Source organism: Engraulis encrasicolus, chromosome 24 (genome assembly GCF_034702125.1).
Source record: "Engraulis encrasicolus isolate BLACKSEA-1 chromosome 24, IST_EnEncr_1.0, whole genome shotgun sequence".
Classification (NCBI taxonomy): domain Eukaryota; kingdom Metazoa; phylum Chordata; class Actinopteri; order Clupeiformes; family Engraulidae; genus Engraulis; species Engraulis encrasicolus.
The window spans coordinates 111,493-131,791 of NC_085880.1; the positions used below are offsets into that span (position 1 = coordinate 111,493).

The window sequence follows — 20,299 nt, forward strand, 5'->3', positions numbered from 1 at the left end:
ACATCGGAGACGATGAGGAGACACACTGGGAGATAACAAGGGAGGCTACACATCACTTGAGCTTAAATAAAAAAAATCCAAGTAAGGGAGTCGATTCTTAATCAAGTAAACTGCTTCGTTTCGTCTCCCTGAAAAGGCCACTTAAATGCCGGTAAAATTCATCATTTGTGACAACTTGGGCAAACACGAAAAGGTCGACAACACTTTGTTCATTATCACTGATTTAAATGACCATTTTGCCCATTATAAAAACTTACATCAACATTTAGACTACAATAATTAATTGTTGTTGTTTTTTCTAAAGAAAGAAACACACCCACATCTGTTCCAGGATATTCTTTCACCCTCTGTAAGCACAGTGGACCCGAATGACTGAATAAAATCATGGACATGGACATGTGCACACAATTGCATACACGCACAAACTGTATGGCTCCATAAAAACAATGCTGACTAAGTCCTATAAGATCATTCCTGAAATTGTTTCCTTGTTGTTGAGAGAACAAAGAAAATGTTATACAAACAAACACACACATAGAAACAAACAAACAAACAAACGAATTCACACCAGCACAAAGGTGGGTGGTATTGACCTGCCACTAATGCATTTGGGAGTTACAGAATGGGGACCTGTGTGCACAGATGGTGGACGGGAGGGGTGTTGAAAGTGACCCAGTTTTACCCCAATCAACTTCTGTCACAACTTAAGCGAGTCCAACACACTGAAACCATAAGCCCACACCAGTAGAGGCAAAAACACAGTATCCTATACAACCATGTTTGTACCAGTTGGTAGACCTTAACCGATGATGTGTTTTGAATCTGCACACTAGCTCAAATTCAGGTCGTTCCAAATAAAGCAGGAAATGTCTCATTTAAGAAGAAAGTGACCACAACTAAAAAAGAAGAATGCACAGCTGTCAATGGATACATCTGGGGCTCATACAAAGCATGTCAACAATTGTGATCATATAAACAACTATTAAATTACAAAGTAACTTGCGCACTCTATCTTGTTCAACACAATTTGATTTTTATCAAAGACTTTGGCCATCCCCACACTACTCTCTCAGCCTTTAGCGTCGATTGCACCTCTACCTGCCAAATGACTTAAGTTACATCTTTATATGGGCTATGTTATAAAAGATTTGAAGGGTTCAGATGCTAAAAATTCTCTAAAAATTAATTCGTTTTAATATTTCATTTTAAACAGCATTTTCACCACACAGGTTACAAAGGCAAAAAGGCAATTACATTTTATTAAGCACAGCAAATGGACAGCTTTTTGAAGTTTACTGACTATAGAAATTCAGTCTGTTTTTGAAAACTCATCACACATGCACTTATAGTGTTAGAGTGTTTTGCATCTGGACTCTTCATTTACTGTCCACAACTTAAGCTTCCTGTCTATTTTGTTTAACATGATTGACTGAAATGTCCCTTCAGTGGTCTTGACTTGAAACTACTAGTTCTATGTTGGCTGTGAATTATTTAGAAATGCCTAATGTGGGGCTGTATGTATGCTCAGCCTAGAAGTATGCCATTAGTCTCCATGTTTAAAAAGTCTGTCTGTAGACAAGCCACCGACCAGTAACTTACCTGGTTGCTGGGAATGGATTGTGTTGTAATAAAGGAAAACAAAATAAACACCAGAGAAGAGCATTCCACTTAGGTTGGCTATAGGTCTGTGGGCTATTGTAGCAAAGAAGGTGGACCTTCTTTGCCTGTAGGCCTATGCTCAACCAGACTGGCGAACATGACAGTAGCTAACGTAACAATTGTGCCAGGCAGCAAATAAATAGTTCTAGCCCAACTGTTACAATGTGTCAAAGCCATTCGGAGAGTGACACACGCCTCATTGATACAATGTATGCGTTAGCTAGCGACTAGGCTACTTCTGGTCATCTGGAAGCTTAAACGTTACTTAGGAACATTAGGGAAAACAATAAACTTTCATCGACCCTGTGCTCGAAATTCAACACAATGGTGAAAAACAACCACGACCAACTTCAGGCGAGCAGTGTACTGCACTCAAAATAATAACAATAAGGACACCTCGTAGATTGCGTGGAAAAAGTCCAATGACATGAGGACACCTACACTTGGAAACAAACGACAGGTAATCGTGCGATCTATCTGCTTAGGTAGCCTAATGCGTGCCTGCTTGAAGTTAGCTATTCCTGCACAGTCTCCTCTAATGATCCTATCGAGTTATTTGTCACTGTTTACTATCCAGCTATTCCTGTTCCGTGTAAAGAACTGTCCGTTACAATATAGCCTACGCTTAGCCATGTACGGAAACATTTTAATGCGGTGGATCATCAAAGTAGGTTACACTGTTGACGTTTTAAATGCCCTATCGAAAACAGAGTCGATAGCTCGCTAATTTAACTTGCTTCGTGTGCTGGACAGCAGGCCTTACCTTTTCCTGTGGACTGTGAGCTACTCTTTTCTTTGCAACCACAGGTCCCTTTGCAGCACCGAGACGTTCCACTGGCCTCGGTCTTTCCCGAATGCAACCCAATCCGCACCAACCCTATCCAGTCCCACACCGAGTTCCCCCCTACACCCTCATTTCTTTAACAACACCATATTTACATTTCTTCCGCACTTCCCAGTTCGGCGACAGTCGTGCATTGTAGCACAATCGGACTGTCTTTAAGGCTATGCTACTGTGGTTTAAATATTTTTAATCCCCATCCCTAACCGCCGAGCTGTCTAGGTCTAATGGCGGCGATGGGGAAACGGGAAAAGCCAAAATAAACCTACTCCACAGAGACGGGAGGAGGGTTATCACCTGGATTCGCCAGCAAAGCTGATTGGCTAGTTTTCTGTATACCTCGCATTGACCTATGAGGGACTACCTCTTTCGTTGCCAATGGTGTAAAGGATTCGTTGCACCAGCCTTTGATGTCGACGAATTATGAAACTGTAACTCTTATTCGCCGTCTTGGTTCATAATGATAGGCCAAAAGCAAACAGCCACAGCTCTCTCCCTGAGCCGCCATGGCGCTTGTTTCATATCGGTAAAGCAATGATGTCATCGCTACAGAAATTCTACCGCAGCACTCTGCAGTGACAACACGGCTGTCAGCGTATTGTATCTCTCCACAACACCAACTCGGTAGTTTTATTGCAGCGTTAAATGAATCTTAAAAACGTTTGGGCTGACATGTCAAACGTGGGAATTGATATTTAGACCAAAATATGTATTTGCCAGCAACCCTTGTCGGGAAAATATGGCCGTGGCTACTTGTGGTATGTTGACTTTCTTCTCCTAGCTTGGTGATATGCATGCGCGCATAGCACAGGTCATTTGAGCGGAGACTGCCATTAAATTAAGCCACCGAGCAAGAGTTGCAGCCACCAGCTGTTTATTTGTTTACATGCTGGGATTTCAGCGCTGACGTCATTCACAATGTGGGCTAGTTGGCTGAAGGCAACCGGATTCTAGCACACTGGCTGCTCTCTTCCTGTTTGACCATTTACTAGTAGCCTAGGCTTGTGTAACTGGGCAACATTTCAGTGTCAGTCAGCATGCATTGATTCTGTGTTGCACTGAACTTTGCATTTACTGTACCAAGTCTGGTTAAATAAAACTAAAAAAATACTTTGTTGATTTATGATACAGCACAATAATCTATTCACATAGGTTAACTTACCATCCTTTCTGTGTTGTTTCTTTGAAAAATAAAAGCTCCCTGTTATAAACCACAGATAATACAAGCACAGAATTCTCAGTGATCGAAACATGTTACTTTGACAATGCAAATGCAGATAGACAAATGAACATAATCAGACCACATTGGCAACACAGAGGATCATTATCAGTTTATTACCCTCCAAATGGAAGAATCTGCGGGCCTTTCTGATTGGCCTATACCATACACACAGACAGACAGACAAACAAAGTCCTGTGGGGTGTCTGTGACGAGGCTAACAGTAGCAGAGGGGTGGGGTGTCCTGGAGGTGCCACGGGGTGGTGCTCGCTGGGGTTCCTTGGGATGCTTCCGTAAACACCAGTCCCATATTATGCAAAGAGATGCGTTGGGAAGAGTTCACTAGACAGAGACGCCACCCCACACCACAAACCCCCTCACAGCTACATTCTACATTCAGTATAGTTTGTTGACTCATACACCACATGTTTTCCTTATTTATGCATCTCTTTTTTAGTTTTATATTTGCTTCCAGTGATTAAATAAGAAACCAGTTTCATTCTGGGTTATGTGATTTTCAAAACAAAACAGCGCAAAAGGTGCAATTTCAAGAAGAAAAAAAAATGCAACATTTGGAGACAAGAAAGAAAGATTGAAGGGGTGGGGGGTATAACAAAAAAGAACACTGAGGTCACCAGCCTTTATGTTGACCCCTACTGCAATGACAACACAATTTCTCTTAATCCCATTAGGAAAATAAAAGTTTAAGACAGCCAGTTTTCATGGTAGCTCCAACATGACACTAATTAACTTTGTCCTCATCCACGCAATCATGCTTCTTTCATGCAGCATAATTTGTTGTGCTACAGCTTTAACCATGTACATACATGAACATGAACACAGGTACACACACACCACACGCACACACATACAGTCTCGCAGACAAACATGTCCTGTGGTTATGCTTTAAGACATTTATAGTTACACCAAAATACTTTATTATGGACCAGCCACACCAGAAGCAACGTTTGACGGTTATGATTTCTGTTGTTAAAACCGCTTCAGAACCTTTTACAGTAGATTAACGTGACAATTATGAGCACAATTTTATGTGCTCCTGAGAAGTGACATACCCCAAAGCCCAAACCAGACCTTCGTACCACACCAGTCTTTCGTTTGCCATTTTGTCGTTTGAGAAGTTCTGCAACAGTGCAAGGACACACAAGGAGTGCGTCTTAATATGCGACCTTGCCTCCTCCACTTGCGCTTGTCTCCTCGTCCCGCCTCCTGGCCCCTCCTTCGTGGAGAAAACGATAAAGTTTCCCAGCTGTCAGCCTAGCCACAACAACTTTTGAGGGACTGTTTTTCATTCACCATCCCAATTGCAAATGAGAAAAAGACTCTACAATTGAGCTTTTGCAAGATATTGAAATATAATGCTGTTGTCAGTGATGTCATCATGACGAGAAGCAAGTGGAGGAGGCAAGGTCGCATATTAAGATGCACTCAAGAAGTGCTCCTCATACCCAAACATCCTTCAAATAGGAAGTCCTGCTGCAGATCCAGTCTGTAAACACCATCAACAGGTTTTTTTTTCTCACAGAAAAGATTTAATCCTTGTCCTGAAACAAATTCAAGCCACACATACACAACGATCCTCCAACACACATGAGTGACTCTGGAGTGAACTCCAAGCAATTGAGTTGTGAGCTAGTGACGCCTGGGTGAAAAAGCATTTGACCTTCAAGCATCTGTGTGTAAGCCAATAGCGTTTACGTGTCCGTTATGGAGGGGGTGGGGTGGCGTGGTGTGGTGTGTTTAAGGCACAGTTGTTAATATCGTATCAGGGGGGTGGTATGAGGTCTTTTGCTGATGTGTTGTGGTGAACGTCATGACCACAGTACAGCTATTGGTGTGGATTAGTCACATTTTAGCTTGTGTCGCTGCTTGGGCAGTTGGTCCTGATGTGACGGACAGAAAAAGACAAAGGCCAAAAAGAGTTTAATCATAATCTCTCCTATGTCAACAACATTTTGCAGTGATGAAATTATATGACAGACAGATCCATACCCTCAAGTAACCACGGTTATCAGCTGTTTCCATATCCTTTTTTTTTTTAAAGGAATACTGATTTGACAGATCCATATCAACAAGTAACCAACACACCTTTAGCTATTCCAGTCAAAATAATGCTGATGTGACTGGGAATGACACAGTCTGTTATGGGGTGGGAGTTCAACATGGAAACACTTAAACAAAAACCAGTGAACCTCCATTTCTCTCTTTCTGTTGTCATTTGACGACACCAAGCAGGACGCAAAGGAAAAGGTCCAGAGTTAATCAGAAGCACTAGTGTGTTAGTAAAGCTACAATTATGTGTGTGTGTGTGTCGCTTGTGCGTGTGAATGTGTGTGCGTGTGCGTGTGTGTGACGCTTCTGCGTGTGTGTGTGTGAGATTGTGGCATGGCGGGTGGCTCGAGTACCGTTCTGTTTAGATATGCGCACAAGGCGGCCCGCCACAGTCCATCAGCCTCCACAGGTTAGAGCGCAAGCGAGCGAGAGAGTGTGCAGGGCGAGCGTTTCTGGCAAGCAGTGAAACAAACAAAAAACGCTCACATCACCGAAGAGCAGAACGATGTCCAAGCACTGGAGAGCAATAAACCAACATTCAAAATGCTAAAACACATAGTCGCCATCACCTTAACAGGGTGGCGGGACACGGATGACATTTCGCCTCTGCTACTTGCACATCGTTCGATACCGTCCCTCGAAACCAAAAACGAGCAGGAGAAAAATCGAATTACCACATTGTTACAGTAGAGGTGCCAAGGAATTGGAATTTTGATCAATTTTGTTACACTGGCTTAATGCCCCCCCTGGGTAGAGAGGGACAAAAATATTTGTCAATAAGAAACAAAAAAAATCACAAAAACAAACCCAAAACTGCATTAAGGACAGCCAGTAGTGTAACATCTGCAACGAGCAGGCAACTCAGATGCAGTGAATAAAGAGTGAGTGTATGTGTGTGTGTGCGTGTATATGCACAGATATCATGTTAAGACATATTCTGTTTGTCTGTGTGTTTGAGTGCGTGTCTGCGTGTGTGTGTGCGCGTGTGCGTGTGCGTGTGCGTGTGCGCGTGCGTGCGTGCCCAGAATATTAACTGAGAAGGACAGCCAGTGGTCTGGCTCTCTTGTAGCTGAATTTGAAGGCTGCAAAAGGCGATTTCCCCCCTCCCTTTGCTTATTTTGTCTTGTTAAAGTAACAGTAACCAAAGGCAAAAGTAGTGCACGAGGTAAATGGTACAAGAAAACACGGCCATTGTACACTGGTAGCTGATGTCAGGCAGTTAGACAAACACACAGAGTGAGCCAGCTAAGAGCACTGCCAGTCTGTCCGTCCTTAAGAAAGGATTGAAATTAGAGGGCAGGAGAGAGGGATGGAGAAAGACAGTGAGAGAGCGAGAGAGAGAGAGAGAGAGAGAGAGAGAGAGAGAGAGAGAGAGAGAGAGAGAGAGAGAGAGAGAGAGAGAGAGAGAGAGAGAGAGAGAGAGAGAGAGAGAGAGGGGGGCAGACATACACCTATGATCATTCCTTGTCCTCCCCCTCCCTCTCACTCACTCACTCACTCTTCTGACATGTTTGTTGGGAAATTTGGTCTGCCTCACAATTCAGCTTGGCTCAGCTCACCTGGCAGGCAGAAATGGCACCTCAAAAACCACCTGATTTCACCCCTCATCTCAAAGTCCTTATCTAAAGAAACCCCTCCCTCTCACTCCTTTCCATCAGTGTCTGGTTCTGGTTCTGTTTGTCCCACGTCTCCCTTTTTGTGCCACCCTCCTCCTTCTAAGAGGTGGAGGAGCCGTGTGCGTCTCCGTCTGGCCTCAGTGCCGCAGGACGGCCCATGGCCAGCACCTCTGCCGACAGCGGGGAGGTGGCACCGGCTGCCGCGTTGTTGGCAGTCGAGGCGGCACTGGCCGCGGGCACACTGACCAGGTTCTCGTACTCGCTACTGTCCTCGTCGTCGTCATCATCATCATCCTCCTCGTCGTCATCCTCCTCCTGTCCCGCCGCCTGTCGGTCCAGAGAGTCGGAGCTGGAGCCGTCTCCGTTGCCCAGGCCCAGGCCGAGACCCATCCCCAGGCCCAGGCCCAGGCCCAAGCCCAGGCCGGCGGGGGAAGGGTGGCCCGGCGAGCCCACCGCCTGGGGCCGTGGCAGGAGCAGCGCACTGCCTGGGTCCTGGCCCAGCATGTCCATGTAAGCCGAGGCGGAGCCGGAGGAGGAGGAGGATGAAGCAGCAAGGCCCAGGAGAGGGGTGCTGTTGCTGGGGGCAACGGTGGAGGCTCCCCCTCGATCGCCTATGGAGGAGGAGGAGGAGGCAGGAGGAGGGCTCTGCTGGAAGGCGAGGCGGGAGGATAGCGGTGGGAGCAGTGGTGGCTGGGTGGATGAGGAGGAGGAGGTGGAGGTGGAGGCCTCTGGAGAGGGGCGCTGGGTGGTGCTGTCTGCCTCCTGGAGTCCTGAGAGAGAGGGGGAGTAGTGAGAAGGGAGAAGGAGCAGGGAAAGCGACACACATTCAGGATCCGTGATTAAGAAACAGAGACAGAGTCTGCAACAACTTCATGTCTCTTCAGACAATTGTTCAATCCTGAACACTCTTTTGGATTTTTGGATGAGCAGCTTTGATCAGACATTTAGCACAAGATGTAAGACAATCTCTGTTTCTTGGCTTTGTAGGTCCAGCTCCAAGACTAGGGTGAGTGTGTGTGCTTTAGCCTTACACATACTGTACATCAGTGGTTCTCAAAAGTTTTTCAGATTGAGGGCCTAAACCTTTATATTCTGTTAACATTTTTTTTTAATCATGCACTCAATATCAGGCTTTAAATTATTTAGCTGTATTTGCAGTTTTTTTTTTTTTTTTTTTTGCTTACTTGCCAATAACAAGAGCTGATATTCAGGGTCATAATGTGAACACTAATGGTTGTTTGAGAATTACTAATAGTGATACACCACTGATGATCTCTGACACATGTTCCACTATGTAACCTCAAGAAAAATGTAGCACTTATTTACAAGTGCCATTGCCTGTAATATAAAAAGACACTTACTCCTCTCCTCTTCTGCACTCTTCTGTTTCCTGAGGGCTATTTGCTGCTTGAGTTTGTTCACTTCCTCCTGGAGTTTCTCCTTCACACGTTCGCTTTTGTCCACCTCTCCACAAACAGCCTGTGAAACAATATCAAACATCCATGCACACATGTGTTAGGGGCAAGGATGACCACGGTTTGCCTGGCTCTTGCCCGACCTGTATTTCCGCATAGCTTTGTGATTTCCACTACTAGGTCTGGGAGCATGTAGCAGGATTCCATTTCTCCAGGCAAAAAAACAATTGGAGCATTGGTTGCTTCAATATTAACAAATTCCTTCAAAAACGTTTTGAGTTTATTTCTGAAGCATCAATATAGTCTACAATATGTCCTGTGACTCCTCAATGTGAGCTGCCATTGATATTGAAGAAATAAATGCTCCGGTTATTTTTTGACTGGAGAAATGGAATCCTGCTACATGCTCCCAGACCGACATGTGTGTTTGGAACGCCACCCGAGGGCTCCAGAGCTAAAAACACACACAGAGGTCTGGTAGAAACCAGGCTAGACCACGGTGACCAAACTTCAGAAACTGAGGAACACGTTTCAGGCATTGGTAAATGGTGGCAATACAAAAAAAGCTATTAAATGAATAAAAACTATATATATTAAAGGAAAAATATAAATGTACATAGTCATGCAATAAGTATTTGAAAAGAAGGTTGTGTGCAGTCTGGAAGATAACTCGTTAAATGGTGCTTATTATCTAAAAGCTTGATGCATGTCATTGTGCATTTTTAAAACAAAAAGAAAGATATAGGGCCCGTTTGCCTGGTGGAAAATATTGCAGGTATTCCTATATAGACTTGAAGTGGGAATGGCACCGAAATCCCTCCCAGTAGCAGCATGCCCTATACTGTATTCAAGTCAAGTCAAGTCTACTTTGTTGTCAAAATCTATGTAACAGGATTAGCGCAGATATTTGAAATTGCATTTGACCAGTCTCTAATGTGCAGTAAGACATTGGCTACGTTTACATGGCGTTTTGAATTCCAAATTAAATAGTTCCGCAGAGTTCCCTTTGATCTTTCATTTAATTCCGAATTGTGAAGTATTTACATGACATTTTCAAAGCAGAATTAAACCTTATTGAGAATTAAAGTTAGTTAATTTGGAATTAAATGTCCCATGTAAACGTAGCCATTGACAATAATCTCTCCACTCCACGTACCTGCACCTTCTCCTGCAGTGCGCTGTAGACCTGGTAAATGGTGCGGATATCCTTCATCACCCCATCCTTGTCAAAGAACTCCGCTCTGGTAGAGATGAGAGGGACATATTCACACTGATGTGCTTGTATTGTGTAGATTTACCTCCCCATGTAAAATGAGTGTATCCAAATTACACCCACAATCTTATATATTATTTTCAACAACAGGAGTTTATTCACACCCCTTTTTTTTTTTTTTTTTTTAAAGATGTGTTAAACTAGTTTTCGGCAATATTTAAACATCAAATATGAACAAAAAGTACATTGTTTACAAAATACACACATATCATAATTACATAAAAATATGAACAACATCCAACTTCCATAAGAGTAAGGGAGTCTCGTGCATAAAAAAACTAATGGAAATACTGTAACTCAGACACTTAGCCCTGTTGATTATAACAATAACATAGTACGGTACACAACATCTCATTGGCATTTTACATCAAGTCAACCAGCAGGTGGCACCCTTGTGCACCATTCCCTGCGGCCCCAGCGCCATGAGATCAGATCAGAGAGAGAGAGATGCTAAGTCTGCTGAGTGGAGGTGGTCTGTGGCCCACCGTGCCGTGCCAGCACAGTGCAGTGCAGGGCGCGTAGGCACTCACAACAGCCCTCTGAGCTGAGAGGATTACTGGAGGTGGCAGGAAGCCATATATACAGTAAGACAGGGGAGGGAGATGGGATGTGACGGGGCTGGGGGGGGGGGGTGTCAGAGTCAAGGCCGTGAGAACACAGCTGATCACAGTAAGCCTGGTCTGAAATAGCGCGCCACAGGTAGGCAGGCAGGCGCACACACACACACACACACACCACGGTCTAATCAGCACGCTTACACTCTGCAAGTCAGGGGACACTTGGGGTGACACAGTGAAAAAAAGCCCACCTACCCACCCCCCACTCCCTTCACCTCTGCTAACCCCTCCTCTTCATTCTCTCTCTCTCTCTCCCTTTATCTGTCCCACACTCCAGCGTGATGCAGACACGTTAATCACCTGCTTTAAGCTAATCAGCTCGCCACCATGACCCCCTGGAGTGGAGTCACTGATGTGTGGTGACAGAAAGGGACACGTTTACCTATTCCAGCTTTTGACGCACACACACACACGCACACGCACACGCATGCACACACGCACGCACGCACGATTCTCTAGTGCAGATTGTACGGACAGCCCAACACATTGAAGATTGGAAAGAGGTCTAAATCTGGATCAATATTAAAGATGTAACTCTTACCTTGCCACATTTTCCCTTTTCTTTATTTTGGATGCCAATAGTGCATTTGCGGCCAAAAATGCCCTCTTTATATATAAATAACTGACCTGCACAATCTAATATAGTTCAGCCTTCTGACAGCTAGTGTTTCTTGAGAGTCACTGTAAAGTCGTTCACTACGACAATTGTCACTGGGAAGTCGATAACCGTCAAAATAGGAAAACACAAGACCACTGTTCGCCAAGCGGTCAGCCCTGCACATAGTCTTTTACGTACGCCATTGCTCACTCACCCATGCTCCTTGATGACCTTGGCGTAGTTCTTGGAGGTGTTGGGCACAGAGGAGACCTTGTACTCCTGCTGGCTAGTGTTGCCCAGGTTGGGGATGCTCAGGGAGATCCGCTGGTTGTACCTGCACATATCAAGAGTGTCACATAGAATAGTGAGCTATCCACTGCGCTCCTGTTCTTTACTACAAGTAGCTGGTGCCACACAGGGAAGGACTGAGTTTCAAGTCAGAAGGAGAATCAAAGTAACCTCTCCAGGCCTTGCCGTGGCCTAATGGTTGGGCACTGGGCTACTACGCCAGCGACCCGGGCTCGATTCCGGCCAGGGTCATTTGCCAATCCTTCCCCCTTCTCTCTCTCTCTCCCCACTCATTTCCTGTCTCTCCTCCACTGTCCTGTCAAAAATGAAGTCAAAAGCCCTAAAGAAATATGAAGTAGCATCTCAAATATGGAAGATTAGTTTGTGCATTTATTTAGAGCCTTCTTATGAAGACGTGTCAACATTGACATCTTAGTTTGCTTCTGCTCCAAATAAAAGTGCAAATTAACCTCCCTTATTAAGAGTGTTTTTATTTTAAAACTCAGTTAAGACTTTGCATTTCTTTTTTCCAAAGTACTGGAGTCTTTTCTTAGTTATTGTCTTGAAATCAGGCAACCATGCAAAAGAATAACACCGCTTTACAGCACTTGGGGGGGAAAAACACCCACTTCCTTTCTGTAACAGAGTCGTGTGAAACTATGATTGGATATATAACATTTAGTAGTGCTGCCATTTTCGCATGGGTTTTATTTGTCAAGTTAATAAGGAACGTTGTGAAATGGAGAATGCTGTGGCCAGGAGAGGGTCTAGTTGCAGCATATAATGCTATCAGCTGCCATAACGTCACTTAACCTTTTTACTGCCTAGACCAGGGGTGTCAAACTCAAATTGACTGAGGGCCAAAATCAAAATCTGGAACGAAGTCGCGGGCCGAACTCAACTATTATTTATAAAAATGGACTAAAATTGTGCATTCATGCAGTTCATACTCATAGTTAAAATTCACATACACTCTTTCCCATCATATTTGTCTGTTCAAATGTGTCTGCAAGTCCTGTGATACTGGAAATTTCAGTTCAAGTTGTGTTACGCTGTACATTAATGGTGTATGTGGGCCAACTGTAATACACATTTGAAATGATCTCGCGGGCCGAATAAAATGGCTCCGCGGGCCAAATTTGGCCCCCGGGCCTGAGTTTGACATCCCTGGCCAAGACGTTCCCATGCTGAGCGCTCGCTCGGTGATGTAAAAACAACGCTTTCACATTCTTCTCATAGCTGTGAAGTGACCTACTGATTACAACGGCATGCATTCTACACTTTCTTCTCTCAACCCTCTCCTCTTGCATCTAGGAGTTGCTTCTAATTTGGATTGGGCTTGTTTTTCACATCATAAACTTGCTTTTCTGTGTCCTGTGACTCCACAAAGTGGGTCTTTTAATGACTGGGTGGTGGTATGTCAACTTCACAAAAACATGCTGGGACAGCTTCCATTGGAGAGCGTGCCCCCTTGTGGCCACAGAAGGGAAATTAATATGGCCCTAAACCATTTCACTCACTGATTCTCAATGTCAAGTGTTCTAGCCTTGTTGGGACGTGAAACAACCAGTGATTGGATACTCCGCAGAGTTCACCAAAGAGTATCCAATCACTGGGCGTTTCACGTCCTAGCAAGGCTAGGCACTTGACATTGGTAAATAGTCACAGACTATCTCTGAAATGCTCACGTGCACAACTGTTGAGGACCTTTTGGCCATTTGCTTGTGATAAATGTGCTTTGATAACACTCATAAATACTGCAGCGTAAAAGGGGTACATTAAATATACAGGGCACAACGCGAGAAACAACTCCACTAACAGCAAATGTTAAAATGTACCCTACCTGTTCCATGTCTAATTTCGGGCAACATGCACCACCCTGAGTACATAACTTCCCGAAAGGCCATCGACTGCTTTGGGCTACAGTACGGTACTGCACCTCGTTCTGCCCCACGTCTTAAAACCATAAAGAGAACAATGTGGAGTATGTCAAAAGATAGAGTAGATAAGGTGAAAGAAACTACTGCTTGTGACTAGGGCACATGTCACGCACACACGCACTGTGTCAATCATTTCCTTGCTGCCATGCTGTAGATTTTGCATGTAGGCTCGCTGAATTATGCTAGTTAGTGACTGTACACTACAGCACAATAGTTCACTGGAGTGTGGAGATTACAAATTGGTCGCCGTGCGTGTGCGTTGGCATATGCAAGGCCAAATTTCAAAAACACAACCCACAGTGTGTGTGTGTGTGTGTGCGTGCACGTGCGTGTCTATACGCGTGTGCGCGTTTTCACCTTTAGTTGGGCCTGAAGAGCACATACTCCAGCGTGTAACTTAAGTGTATGCGTGTGTGTGTGTGTGTGTCTACCTGTAGTTGGGCCTGAAGAGCACGTACTTCAGCGTGCGTCCGTGTGCGTGTGTGTGTGTGTGTGTGTGTGTGTTTTTACCTTCGGTTGGGCCTGAAGAGCACATACTCCAGTGTGTGTGTACGTGTGTATGTGTGTGTGTGTGAATGCGTGTGTGTGTGTGTGTGTGTGTGTGTGTGTGTGTGTGTGTGAATGCGTGTGTGTGTGCGTGCGTGCGTGCGTGCGTGCGTGCGTGCGTTCTTACCTGCGGTTGGGCCTGAAGAGCACATACTCCAGTGCGTGGGTGGAGCTGTTGGCGGTGGAGATGAAGCTGAAGAGGAGGAAGACCAGGTCGGGCACGCCCAGGAGGGTGGTCAGCTGCTTGTGCAGCACCTGCTCCCGGAACGACATCTGCTGCTGCGTGTTCCGACGAAACCGGTACCAGCCAATCACATTCTGCAAGAGCAGAGCGCCGGGGCGAGGTGGGAGAAGAATGAGGAAAGCCAACTAGTTTTGCAACAGAGCAAGATCAGGGTGTCCCAATGCCTAGAATAGATCATTGTTTCCCAACCATTTTATCCTGTAGTGCGTACCCCGAAGTCATTTTGCCATATGATGAGTACCCCCACTCACTTGTACTCTATATCTGTTCCTCCATCCTAATGTGACTACATGCCATATATTTGGTGGCATTATATTTTTCTATGTACCCCCTGCAGTGTGCTCACGTACCACTAGTGGTACACGTACCCCTGGTGGGGAACCACTAGCATAGATCATTTTGTGGAGCAGCACCACAGAATGAAAACCGAGCACCACAAATTGAATAACAGCAGCTGCAGCACATACGAATATGTCAATGGGGGTACAGGCATAACATGTACACTGGACCAATGTGTTTTTGTCCATAGCGCCACACAATGTGTGGGAAACACTGAAGATGCATCCCCACCCCTTTGATTCAGTTACAGTGAAAATAATTTACATTACATTACATTTCACTTAGCTGACGTTTTCATTTTATTCAAAGAGACTTACAGTTATTATTTGCCAGGGTATTGGTTACAGTCCCTGGAGCAATGTGGGGTTAGGTGCCTTGCTCAAGGGCACTTCAGCCATGGATGGAGATGTAGGGAGAGGTCATGGCACTTGGGGATTCGAACCTGCAACCCCCAGATTGAAAGACCAACTCTCTAACCACCAGGCCACAGCTGGCTGTCTGTAGGGCTGTCTTACACAGCATTCCTGATGATGCAGATGTTTTGACATCTTTTCATTGCAGTTTATGCAAAATATTTATACACAACTTGACTGTAAAAGTATTAACCGATAAGAACTGCAAATAATGACAGCACTGTCAACGACCACCAAAACAAGTGGCACTTACTTTCCGTCTGTCCTTAAGGATCTTGTTGAGACTCTCCTCGTTTACTTTCCCCGCATAGTCATAAAAGCTGAAAACGGCAACATTAACAAAAAACACAGTACAAAGAGCAGTATTATTACCCAAGGACCACTAAGGACAAACATATGACTGTTGCAAAATGTGTCTCAAAGGCAGCAGAAAAGACTGATGCAACGGAGATGTGAAGACATTACAGAAACAAGAAGAGTCATTGTATCTTTAGCAAAACAGTAGATAAAGCCTGAAGTCAACGTTGTGGATGAGTGCAGGCCAAAATATTATTTACCTAAACAGACGTGAACAGGGTTCATGATTATGGATTTCTGTTGAAGACACACACAAAAAACACAAGTGTCATAACCATATTTCAGGAGGCAAAACAATCCATGCAATGTAAACAGTCTATTGCTATACACACAGCCCAGGTGAAATGAACGGGCAAGTTCAATATGTCGTTCAGCAGAAGAGTTGGTAGAGCGCTGGTGTCCCTCAAAACCAACTGGTGCTCTTGGAAGGGGTTCAATGTTCAAAAAAGACTGAGGGAAAAAATCCTTGGTCCAGGCACTTCAGTTGGTTAATGTGGTAAAAAAAAAAAAAACTTTATTTAAAGGGCAAATGCATTAAAAAACACCAACGCATTTAGGCTCTGTGGCCTTCATCAGGGTGTGGGGGACACACCTCGATGAAGGCCACAGAGCTGTAACGCGTTGGAGTTTTTTACCGCATTAACCAACTGAAGTGCCTGGACCAAGGTTTTTTTTTCCTGCAGTCTTTTTTCAATATGTTGTTGTTCAAAACAGATTCAAAGACAAATCTTTGCTGCTTTGAGCCGAAGCATATTCTGTCGCCTCTTGGGACAGATGGGGCACCATAGATCATTCACTCATTGCTGAAAAAGACTCAACTACATCATAACAACATTGCTATGGCATTACTGGGGCCCTTAAGTAACAGATTAAGACTTGTGCATTACTTGTTCATGGCAGTAAGGTTATAACATAGGCTCTGTGCAAAGGGATGTGGTTTGATTAAGTATTTGAAGTATTTGATACAATATCACTGGCTCTAGTTTAAGCAGGGTTCTAAATAGAGCTACACATATCTGCTGCTCCATATGAAGGGTATTGCCTTGTTGGCCAGGCCCATATTTTGACACCACACAAATGAAGGGTATTATCTAGCCCAAAACAGAGAAAACACTGCTGATAGTAGAGTGCATTAGAAGCCCCAATGTATACAATTCTTGACAGAGGATATTGCAAGTAGACACATTTAGCAACCATTTTGAGGTGGCTATTTTTAGTATGATTAGATCATGTGATCATAGTCCTACACTACGTTACATTGCACCTAGCAGACACTTTTATCTGAAGCGATTTCGACTGACTCACAGGGTATTGGTCACAGCCCCTGGGGCAATGCGTGTGCCTTTCTCAAGGGTACTTCAGCCATGGATGGCGATGTAAGGAGAAGTAAGTAAGTGTGGGGTTCGAACCTTCAACCCTGTGATCAATAGGCCAACTCTTACTGAACATAACCATTACCTTGGTCTCTGCATTGTGATCTGCTCCCACTGCAGCATTTAACTAAGATGACAAGACAAGATAGCCCAACGGCCATGTATGCTTACAGCACAAACATGTTGATCACACATCCTGGCACCACACCCTGCCTGCGTGGGCAGCACCTGCAAGTGCTTGTGCTGCATGATGGCAGGTACTATTGGGCCCTTGATAACTGGACCGCAATACAAAATCATGAAGACTGAAATTTCCACTACGTAAAAAAAAGGGGAAAAAAAAGAGATGCCCAAACAAAAGTGTGTTTTTAAATGGCCTCACATCACCTGTCATGCTATTTTTAAAAAGTGCAAACATTTCGGTGATCTCATCCTCGGTGCACAAACTGAGAATAGCATCAGCCAAAACGTTTGCACTTTTGTAGCATGGCAGGTGATGAAAGACCATTAAAACCCAACTTTTACTGAGTGCAGGCTTCAATCTCCCTAATTTTGTATTGCTGCAATCTTAAGCCAACAGACCACTACACGTCAACAACATTCACTGTGAAAGGCACAGGGTCTGTCTTGAATTATATTGATAACAGGACAACCTCGCTGACAGCCTCTCTCGCTAGGGTGTCAGTCAGGCCATTGAATTGCTCAGCCACAATGCAGCACCATCATAATCCTTACATTACATTACATTACACTTAGCTGACGCTTTCACTTTATTCAAAGCGACTTACAGTTATTGTTTATCAGGGTATTGGTTACAGTCCCTGGAGCAATGTGGGGTTAGGTGCCTTGCTCAAGGTCACTTCAGCCATGGAGATGTAGGGAGAGGTCACACATAATCACGTGTGAAACTCAGTTCAATGTTTGAGTCTCAATGGTGTTTTATTTTGTTATATTGTTTTCCATTTCCTCAACATTGTTATAATATGACTGAGTTCATAGTTTTCTGGATTATTGGCTATACAAGGAAAATAATGTATTCCATTCTCTTGTAACAATGCTTGCTCTTCACCTTGCTTCCATCTGGCAATCATTATGTGTCTGACCCTTTCTGGCTGGTTGATGTTAAAATGGATGTTCTGCCACGTGTGCAACCACATGTTGAAACTAAAATCACTTTATGACCTAGAATATTAGTGCCTTGCAATTCTGGGGCCCTATGTTCAGTTCAACCCCCCACCCATATACCAACTTATATCAGACTGTGTAGGTCCACCATACGCGTAGGGCCCTGCTAACTAAGTCCCAGTTGGATTGATTTATAGCAGTGTTTAACCCGCGACGGAAACTTTAAGATAGCCCCCTCTTATGGCATTAATAATTGTCAGCAATCAAAGAATGGCTGATTGGACCATGCCACATTCAAACATACCGCCTTCTTTCGCGAAATTCACACGTCAAAAATAAGACGTGTGGGAAACACACATTATAGTTTGCCTAGGACTATGCATTTTGTTGCTCCAAGGGGTGGTGAGGGGAAACCTAGTAGAGAATAAAAATGTCCTTGTCTGGTTACCACCAGACCTAATCACAAGTGAGCTTAGTCTTTCAGATTGGAACAATTGTGTAGAACTTAAGGCAGCATGGGAGTTCCCGGGCTAGAAAGGTGCAGCGGCTCTTACCTACTACTTGGAGAAACTCTGTGTTGCTTATCTGCGTGTCACTGATGCTGAACGTCTCCTCCTGTCTCACCTCTCCCAACAAAAACCCCTCCTGTGGAAACAAGACAAGCCATACACATTCTGATCGACTCATGTACTGTACCATACCATATCATTTGCATGGACACTGCACTGGATTTTTTTGGTTTAGAACTAGAATGCAACACATTTTCGTCAGAAGGAGACAGTTTTTCTGGCACATAATGAGATAAAGAGTTGAAAAGGCAGCCACCAGAAGACAGGTTATTACCAGTGGATATTCCTATTTCATTTGCATTTTCTAAAATGCATATTACACGTGTTAAATCTAATTTGCATTCAGTGCAAGGAAAGTGATGTTTGGAGGCACCAGTCCTCAAAAACCCTCGTTGCGACACACTGCTGTCTATTCATCCTAGATAAGTTATTTCTCGACCCTCTGCTTAAACTGGTAGGGCGAAGCACCAACGCGGAAGTAAACATGATTGCACTCTAGCTGAGAAATAACAATGAGGTCTGTCAACACCGATGCAGATAGAGCTACTTCCTGAATCGAGCACTGAGAACAGCTGAGCATAGCTAATGTCTTACAGAAACAGACTGAACAATAACACTGTCACAGCTTATAGTCCGATGGACGTATTGTCATGCATGCACAAAGTCACTGTCAGATCACAAATATCTTCAACGTCGGTGTCGCTCACCCTGTACCAACTTTGACAGGTAGCTAACTTGCAACCTAGCGTACGGCTAAATGCTTTGCTCGCTAGCTCAGACTCTCTAACGTTATAAGAATCCCTACCTCCGTTTTAAGCCGTTGCCAATACAATCACACAAGATACACGTGGAGTATAAAGCATCTATTCACAATAAGTATTAGCTACTGACAATCAACCTTTCTGATTAGCTACCAAATAGGCAACGCTAGTTGGCTAACTAGAAAGAAAACGATTCCCAGATTCACGCTCCCATCTCATTACACTCCCATTTCATCTCGCTCCCACTAGCCAGACTAACGGTACCACCGCCATATTACGGAGCCAGTTATCTTGTTGATGTTAGTTTTTTTGTTTCTAACCCTAACCTTAACCCTAACCCTAAACCTAACCCTAACCTTAACCCTAACCCTAACCCTAAACCTAACCCTAACCCTAACCCTAACCCTAAACCTAACCCTAAATTGCTTGTATGTGGCAGTATATGATAATACGTGAAATATAATCGGGTGGGGACCGCAAGTCCGGGAGTGATAGAAACACCGGGGACCGCACGTCCGGGAGCGAACTCCGTTGGGAGTCTCAGTCTGTATGCCAAAGAAAACATTCACAGGGGTGATTGCAGGTTGCTAGACCCAACAGGAAGATGACACTGGAAAACTCAGTGGCTAAACAAGACTGGTACATGGTCGCCCAAAAAGCCCGTTAAACACAGAAACGGTTATACGGAATTTGTAACCTCTCTAGGAACAATTCGCAATACTTACATGGTCGGAGTTGCTGTTAGCGCTGTGATAACACACAGAACTAAAAGTATAACCCGAAATGGATGCCGCCATGATGGAAACATCCCCATCAGTCCCAGAAATCTCCGCGGTCGAATTTGCTCCTCAGTGCGTCATACAATCAAATCCTGGAGCCAACTGAAAGTTATCCTATTAATTTCTGATAGTGGATATCGTTAATATGCATTATATAGAGAGCAATGATAATATCTGGGACACAAGTTATGTGCCTACTGAAAGTCAAGATTTTGTTTCATTCCTGTCATTGGTCAGTGAATGTATAAACAAGAAGT

General features: G+C 44.3%; 2 protein-coding genes across 3 annotated transcripts in view; both read right to left on the reverse strand.

The window, feature by feature from the left end:
* LOC134440874 (ubiquitin thioesterase ZRANB1-like) overlaps positions 1 to 4,556 on the reverse strand; it is a 48,412-nt gene extending 43,856 nt beyond the window's left edge. For both annotated transcript variants that reach the window (XM_063191029.1, XM_063191028.1), the window contains exon 1: positions 2,423 to 4,556. The gene's annotated coding sequence lies outside the window, so the exon portion shown is untranslated. The remainder of the gene's footprint in view (positions 1 to 2,422) is intronic.
* Positions 4,557 to 4,658: 102 nt separating this feature from the next.
* On the reverse strand, positions 4,659 to 20,227 carry abraxas2 (abraxas 2, BRISC complex subunit). The gene is made up of 9 exons (XM_063191030.1): positions 19,989 to 20,227; positions 18,488 to 18,578; positions 15,636 to 15,672; positions 15,332 to 15,398; positions 14,210 to 14,400; positions 11,523 to 11,642; positions 9,977 to 10,061; positions 8,767 to 8,884; positions 4,659 to 8,175 (listed from the first exon to the last, which is right to left on the reverse strand). The coding sequence occupies exons 1-9, from the start codon at positions 20,058 to 20,060 to the stop codon at positions 7,505 to 7,507; spliced, it is 1,452 nt and encodes a 483-aa protein (XP_063047100.1). The 5' UTR covers positions 20,061 to 20,227; the 3' UTR covers positions 4,659 to 7,504.
* Between the last annotated feature and the right edge of the window lie 72 nt (positions 20,228 to 20,299).

Bases quoted from the DNA above. Each gene is read 5' to 3' on its own strand.
- abraxas2 (XM_063191030.1), bottom strand. From the start codon at position 20,060: ATGGCGGCATCCATTTCGGGTTATACTTTTAGTTCTGTGTGTTATCAC. The intron at 14,401-15,331 runs GTAAGTGCCACT...CTGCTCTTGCAG, and splicing joins TCCTTAAGGACAGACGGAAA to AATGTGATTGGCTGGTACCG. The intron at 8,176-8,766 runs GTAAGTGTCTTT...CCTCTCTCTCAG, and splicing joins GAGTGCAGAAGAGGAGAGGA to GACTCCAGGAGGCAGACAGC.